Source organism: Grammomys surdaster, unplaced genomic scaffold (assembly GCF_004785775.1).
Source record: "Grammomys surdaster isolate TR1022 unplaced genomic scaffold, NIH_TR_1.0 125977, whole genome shotgun sequence".
Classification (NCBI taxonomy): Eukaryota; Metazoa; Chordata; class Mammalia; order Rodentia; family Muridae; genus Grammomys; species Grammomys surdaster.
The window spans coordinates 3,782,589-3,790,381 of record NW_021620793.1 but is presented as its reverse complement, the minus strand read 5'-3'; the positions used below and the strand labels follow the sequence as shown (position 1 = coordinate 3,790,381).

Sequence of the window (7,793 nt, the reverse complement as noted above, 5' to 3'; positions counted from 1 at the left end):
GGGGGGGGGGGGCAGGCTTGCTCATGAAGTCAGCATCTCAGCCATCAGCTGAGAGAGCAGGACCTTTGTTCTAAGGGAAAGTCACCTAATGAAAGGTGGTAAATGTGGTGGGAGAGGAAAGAAGTAAATGGAAGGGCGTGCATGCGTGCGTGCGTGCGTGCGTGCCCAATCAGTCCTTTCTTCCTAAAAAGAATGACTATTTGTCATTCTGGTCCAATTAAGTGTTTTGCAGTCTGGTTTTAGGGAATAAACATGTATGTATGCACATATAAACTTGAGACTACTTCCACAGTTGATGTTCTTTCAAATGAAAGCATGACCAGCTAAGAGGCTTTTGACAGCCTCTCAGAGGAGGCGCTGAGCAAGCATGGCTGATTGGAGAAGCTTCCTGCTAGAGTACATCCTGTGTCCTGGCTTTTCTGTTATTTTTTTGCAGCATCCCAGAACTTTGCAAACATGTTTGCTGAACCTTAGTTCTGAGACATATGCTGGGTGGTGTAGGCGTTAAGGGACAGTGAAGTTTACAAAACAGTTATATCTTGTCATTCACATGGCTGACTCACAATGTGTGTTCTTTTTCTGAAGTCCCTGTAAATCATGCTGAGAAGAGACCACTGAACTGTGTACTGAGCAGTACAGACCTGGGTGGGACCACCAGAATATCTTAGAAGGCATGTTGCTAAGTCACGTTTGAGAGAATGTAGTTATCACCTATTCTCATGCACAGGGAACATTTGTAGATCAAGCATATGACCTTCAGTTCCTCACGTGGTGGGAGGTTGGATGGGTAACCAAGCCTAAAGAAAGACTAAGCTTCTGTTTTCTGCTTGTATTTTTCTATATTGCTCCTTTGAAGTGCTTTTAGATTGCTTGTATATAGTGAAAAAGGTTGTTTGGGAAGTCGAAGGTGAAACTGTTTTTAGGCATTCCTATCCTAATACAAGCTTGTTCTTCTCCATCCCTAGGTGTACTACCCAAATTTGGGGTGGATGTGCATTGATGCCACTGATCCGGAGAAGGGAAACTGGCTGCGCTATGTAAACTGGGCTTGCTCAGGAGAAGAGCAGAATTTATTTCCACTGGAAATCAACAGAGCCATTTACTATAAAACCTTAAAGGTAACAGTGTTAGTGTTCATCTCCCCCTGGCTACTTTGCATGCATTCTCTAGATGCAGCCTAATTGTAACTGGGGAAGAACAACTTCACAGACCCAGAGTGGATTTTGTTTGAAGAGGTTCATCCACGCACCCAAAGCTCCATGTTAAATACATGTTCACGAGGCCTTGCGTATGTTGGAGAACTAGAGGAAGAAGATTGTGTTGAGTAATTACAGGCTGCATCTTTCTTCATACTATTGATTATCTGTGGCATCTGCTCCCCTCCTCTTCCTCTGACACAGATGCACTGGGAACTGTCTGGCTGATTTATCCTACTGTGAGTTGCTATCAGTACCATGGTGGTGCCTGTTAACAGCATACTCTTAGTGTTCAGAGTGAGTGAAGCCTTGGATTAGCCTTTCCTTTCCTTTGATTATATTCAGGATAGATTTTTTGGATAGATTTCTTCTTCTTGTCAAGAGGGAAGATTAGTTGCAGAGATGAAGGGGACCATAATTAGAGCTGGTGATGAGGGTACCCAGCACATTTGGAACCTTATTACTAGGATGCTTTTCATGTTGTCATGTTTCTGTAGTGAGCAAGATTCTGGTACCCTCTTTGATTTTCACTGGTCATGTTTCTGTAGTAAACAGATCTACATTCCATGTATGGAATGTTCTAGAATGGAATCTTGGGGCTGGAAAGATAGGTGATGGTTGCCTCTTTTGGAATAGATACCTCTGTCCAAATTGCTGTAACAAGCAAATAGTTATTCATTCAGTTGGTTCCACTAATATGTTACAAGCTGGGAGGCAAGTCTGTAGATTTTTTTCTTTTTCTTTCTTTTTTTTTTTTTTAATTTTCACAGAGTTGGAAACTGGATTATTTCAGGCAGTGTCCTGAGTTCATAGGTGTGGTAGCATAAGGCCTTCTACAAGTTGTGTTAGTGTGTGACTGTTAAATGTTCTTCAATTGTATTTTCCTAGCTTTGCTACTCTGACATGTTTATACCTAAACCTGGCTTCAAGGCCCTCAGGATTTGGATTTTTTTCCCCATGTTCATACTTAGGCATACCTAAACGTAGCATAATGCAAATACATTTAGTCCAACTTCAAAAGTCCCCTTAAGTCTACAGCAGTCTCAACAGTGTGAAATGTCCAAAGTTCAAAGTCTCTTCTGAGATTCTTCTAGTCACTTAACAGTAATACCCAAAAGCAAGACAGGAAACCAGCTGGACACACTCCAAACTCTATATCTTTAAGACTGATGTCAAAGCAGTCTTCAGATCTCCAACTCCTTTTTCATCTTTGTTGATTGCAACAAACGTCTTTCTCCTGGTCTGGTTCCACTCCCTGTTAGCAGCTTTCCTTAGCAGATAGCCCATAGCTTTGGCATCTTGAAAATCTTTGGGTCTCCAAGGTAACTTCAATGGTATATCGTCTTGTTTCAATGTCTAGGATCCACTCACGATCTTCTGGGCTCCTCCAAAGGGCTGGCATCACTTCTCCAGCTCTGCCCTCTGTAGCACTCTAACCTCAGGTTGATCCACCCCACTGCTGTTGCTGTTCTTTGTGACCATCTCATGGTACTGGCATCTCCAATACATTAGGGCCTTCCGCTGCAACTAGGCTTCACCAATAGCCTCTCATAGGCTGTCTTCATTATGCCAAGCCTCAACTCCTTTACATGATCCCTTCAGTCCTGGGCTGTCAACTGGAACTGAGGCTGTACCTTCACCAGTGGCCTTCCATAGCCTCTCACAGTGCCAAGCCTCAGCTGCTCTTCATGACCCCTTCATGCCTTCAAAACCAGTACCACCTGGGTGACTCTTACATGTTACCAAGTCCAGCTGCACCATGAGGTGACAACCTTGGCTATCTCTAGAATATAACTTCTTTGTGCTCTCAGAAATACTTGCCAGAAGATTTCCCAGAAGACCAGAGATGCTGGTCTCTTCTTAATCACCACTAATTTCTTAGTTCCAGCTAACCAGCATCAATTGTCACAGAATTCCATTCTATTCTGGACTCTAAAACCAGAGTCATGTGGCCAAAGCTGTGGAGTTCTGTTGCTTAGTGGGACTGGAACATGGCCCCCTCGTTGTATTACATCATCACCAGCTTTCTGTTCTCCAGCTCCTTCACTGCCTAAGCTTGGCTGTCCTGGAATTTGCTCTGTAGATTGACTGAACTCAGAGATCTGGATGCCTGTCCCCCAAACACTGGGGTTAAAGGTGTGTTCCACCAAGCCTGGATTTAAGTTTTTCTTCACCTAGAACTTGCTCTGTTCTAGGCTAGCCTTGAACTCAGAGATCTGTTTGTCTTTGCCTCTTGGGATTAAAGGCTTGTACTACCGTGCCTGGACCTAAATTTAGCTAGGTGGGATCTTGCCCCCAAGGAAGGCTGCTAGCAGACTACTGGCTTCTGGGCAGCTAGGATGAGGGAGGGTCTTAAAGCCCACACCCACAGTGACAAACCTACTCCAACAGGGCCATACCTTCGAATAGTGCCACTCCCTGGGCCAAGGATATACAAACTATCACACTGTCTAAACTCAACATCTCTGATGGGATTTCCTCTTTAAAACAAAAATAAGGACTGAGTGTTGTGCTCACACTTATAATGCCAGTGCTTTAGAGGTAGAGGCAGGTGGATCTTTGAGTTCAAAGCTAGTCTAGTCTACTAGAGTTCCAGGCCAGTCCAGGTTACATAGTGAGTGAGGCCCTGTCTCAAAAAGCCAAACAAACAACAAACAAAAACTCTAGGGCCAGACTCTCACATAGCCACAGTGTACTGCACATCAGGAAGCCAGCACCTAGGCAATATTCTATTAGCTGATCACCCACTCAGCCAAGATTGTATCTGCTTTTGCAGTCACATCCTTATAGAAACAGAATTCTGGCTCTCATTTGTCCCCTAGGCTTGGGCAGTTCCTTTGGTTTTTGATAACTTTTCAGTTCTGGGGAGACTCAGTTTGGCCTTCCTTTTGATTAGATTCCACTTATACCTCTGGGCATCCCAGAGGTGATCTGTCCTATGCATGGTCCCAGGGGGCAGGTGCTGCCCATCTGACTCACTATAAAGACTCTTCCTCCATGTATGACTCATAGCTGCTTATGGGGAGAGGGTTTTGACAGGAAGCAAATGTTTTGGTACACCTCACACTCTCACCTCACCTAATACTGTCAGGTCTACTGGGGAGCCTTGTCTGGATCAGTCTGTGTTGATGATTGCAATATGGGTTATTTTAATTGCCTCGTTCCCACTCATTCTACACTAAGCAAGAACATTCCCTTTTTTTGTGTGTCTCTTCCTGTGATCATCTGTGTCAGCATGTGGACTTAGATGGCCTTTTACTTGAACTTTCTGAACAGATGGATCCCTGACAATGAAAGAAAACTATTAGCTACCTTTCCAATTCTGTTTAGAACTCACTTTTCTACTAAAAATATTTCTTTAGTATATTGAAGGTATAGTTGTATGATGGTGTCAGGTGTGACTGTAAAGAATTTAATGTTTTAGGAGCATAATTCATGAGAGCTATTCTTAGGGATTTCTGTAGCTAGAAGTTGTGATGTACATTCTTGATGTGTTTTCACAGGCCTGCGCTGCTTTGATGACTGTGCATTGAGGATGCTAGGTTGGGCTCTTGCCTGAGCTCAGCGCTTCTGTACTTAAAATAGTGGTTGTGTGCATGGATTAATTTGTGCTTGGAATCAGAAACATATGCTTCTAACTCCTTCCCATGTCATTTGCTTCTTAATAGCCCTTTAAATTTCTCATTCACTGGAATTTCACGGGCACAATGCTCCCATGTTTTATTTTCTCTTGCGTGGGTGGCATGAGACTTGGAGGTAGCTGTAAGAATCTGGTGATGGAGGCTGAGCACTAAGCTCAGTTCAACCGGTGCATGCACTCATGCGATCCTCTGTGACAAGCTGCCAGGTCATCCTGTTTGTCCCGAGTGCCCTGCCTTGCCCCTGCCAGCCAAGGAATTTTCTGCTAGCCCTGGCCGCGGCTCCGCCTTCTGCCCCCGGACTGCGCCCTAGGCTCCGCCTCCTTCCAGCGCGCACCCTGGCCCCGCCTCCCCTCCGCGCGTGCCCGCGGCGGCGGCGCCCTCCCGACAGCTGTTTGCGGTCGGCGCGCCGCTCTTGCCTGCTGCCGCGCCGCCCCCGCCAACAACCGCGTTTCTGATTGGTGTGCCCCTTGTCTCTTTTCTTCGGTAGCCAATCGCGCCTGGCGAGGAGCTCCTGGTCTGGTACAATGGGGAAGACAACCCCGAGATAGCAGCTGCGATTGAGGAAGAGCGAGCCAGCGCCCGGAGCAAGCGCAGCTCCCCGAAGAGCCGCAGAGGTAGGAATCGCCGCCGCCGCTGGGCCCGGGCCGCACCCACGCCGGCCTAAGAGTCGAGGTCCGGGCGTCGCCCGTAGCGTCGCGGTGACCTTTTCCGGGCTTGGCCCGCCGTCTCCGCCCGGCCCGCTGCTGAATCACGGCAGTCCCGGCGCGTTCGGGCTGTTTGCGAACTTGTGCCTGAGCGCCCGCGCGGCGGGAAGTGCGCGTGCGGCCGCCGAGTGCGGGCCCGGCCCTGCTCCCGGAATAGGGCCGGCCGCGCCGCGAGGGAGGGCCGCCTGCGCCTTCCGGCCCGGCTGACAGCGCAGGACGCGGCAGAGGAGGGAGACGGGAAGGGAGAACCGGACCTGGGAGAGACAAAGATGGGGTGCACCGGGAGCCGAGGGCGGTAGGCTGCCGCACAGAATGTGTTGGGCTTTGTGGAAGTTTAGGAGGCTTGCCGTCCCTTCAGTTCTGTGTTAAACGATGTTTTGAACAGAAGGTAGAGTGTAGTCAGTCACACTTATAAAAGGGAGGGGATAATTTGTGGGTAGGGAAATAGTTTGGTTGGCTATATCATATTTCCAGCTGGCATGCCGATACGTCGCTGGAATATTTTTACGAAAAACTTTTAATGTGAATTTGGGGATCTTTTATTTTCGTCTACTTTGAGTACAGGCCAAGGCACGATATGGTCGCTTTTATTAGAACAGGAACTTTGGGGGTTTTTTGTTTTGTTTTTTTGTTTTTTTTGCTCTCTCCTTAGATCTTAGTAAATCCGAACAAGCCTGTTCTTTTCCCAGACGTTGCAAAGTATTTTGTGGGAGTGAGGCTATAAATAAAAGTATAAACATGGTTTTGGAAAACTCTCAAGCCATATTTGATGAGCTCATTGTGACTTTTCAGTTCCATATTCTTTGCATTTTACAGCAAAGTGAAATAGGCTCACCCAAGGGATGACTGGTGGGTCGCTTGCTGAATACAGTTTTCTATTTATTGACGGAGATTTAGTTGTTGTTTTAGGTCAGTAAATACTTTGATTCTGGGTCAGATGATAAGAGTCCAGAAAATTCCAGTCTTTCCTCAAGTATTTTAACTCTGCATTGAGATTTTTTGGACTGAGGTCCAGCATTTTGTTTTCCATGCCATGATTTGTCTTGTTTCTGTATTTAATATGTATTTCGTTTTTAAGCAAGAATCTTGCTGCCAGCTTTCTAGAGAAGGCATGACTTTTGGAGGCCAAGGATTAGGGGATCTGGGGACTTTGTTACTGTGCCACTATACTTAATTCTGACATTTAATCAGATCTGTAACCTGATGGCAGTCTGTCTTACTTTGCTTTGTGGTAGACTTTGGTGTGTGTATTCAGAACCTATTTCTCATTCTTTTTTTTTTTTTTTTTTTTTTTATTCCTTACTGTTTCATTCAATTCAGTGTGGAAGAAAAACCTGAAAATAATCTTTTTATTTTATTAGTGATACACAAATGTACATATTTCATGGCTAGATTGCTGGTTTTTATGTTGTTTGGTGATTTTGTTTTTCTTTTGTCTGTCTGTTGTTTTTGGTTGTTTTTTGAGTCAGGGTTTCTCTATGAGGTCCTGTCTGTCCTGGGACTCACTCTGTAGACCAGGCTTGAACTCACAGAGATCTGCCTGCCTCTGCTTCCATCTCCAGAGTGTTGGGATTAAAGGCTGTGGTCCACCACCACTTGGCAGTAATTCATATTTCTTTCTGCCCCATTATTTTGATAGAGTCTGAGCAGCAGACAGCTCACTGAGTTCTTCTTGAGCTTTAATTAAGACTTGCGTGGAGTTCACTCTTAGAGCGTACAGCCACTCTGCTTTAGGCAGCTTACTTCAGAAGAGGCCGGTCTACTCTCTGCAACCTAGAGTTTGGAGAATTTAATGAATCAAACATTTCCTAATTATACTGTGAAATCTAACTTACAGCTTGTAAGATCTGAACGCCAGAACTTTTTATATTGTCAATATGACTTTAGACATTTTAAATAATAGTATCAGAGAGAATTAAAGTAAATTGATTCAGAGGCAGTGTGGACTATTTTTGAAGGCCAGATGTTGAGGACATACAGCTGTCTACTAGATTGATATTGGGCATAACCTCGAACTGTTGAAACAAAGGACTGGATTCTTCATAGTTCTGAACCTCAGCTCCTTTGCATGGCAGCTGCTATGCCTACATCTGTGTGTTGCCAAGAGAGACCTTTCTTAACTCATCAGATCGTTGGTGGATCATAAGGACTTTCAGGTGTAGTGAGTAGTGAGAAACCCTGGGTCCCATGTCGGCTATCCACCCACCCACCCACCTACCTACCTACTCACCCACCCACCTACCTACCTACTC

The 7,793-nt window shown here is 45.6% G+C and overlaps 2 protein-coding genes across 3 annotated transcripts in view; both read left to right on the top strand.

Moving 5' to 3' along the window:
• The window catches only part of LOC114609587 (PR domain zinc finger protein 2-like), a 73,145-nt gene that overhangs the window by 45,570 nt on the left and 19,782 nt on the right, over positions 1-7,793 (top strand). The window contains exons 5-6 of the mRNA XM_028753949.1: positions 966-1,118; positions 5,325-5,451. Of these exons, the coding sequence (XP_028609782.1) occupies positions 966-1,118; positions 5,325-5,451 (280 nt within the window). The remainder of the gene's footprint in view (positions 1-965; positions 1,119-5,324; positions 5,452-7,793) is intronic.
• Positions 5,344-7,793, top strand: part of Prdm2 (PR/SET domain 2) — a 55,081-nt gene continuing 52,631 nt past the window's right edge. Inside the window, exon 1 of one of the 2 annotated variants that reach the window (XM_028753947.1) lies at positions 5,344-5,451. The gene's annotated coding sequence lies outside the window, so the exon portion shown is untranslated. The remainder of the gene's footprint in view (positions 5,452-7,793) is intronic. The other variant, XM_028753946.1, reaches the window with a different exon arrangement.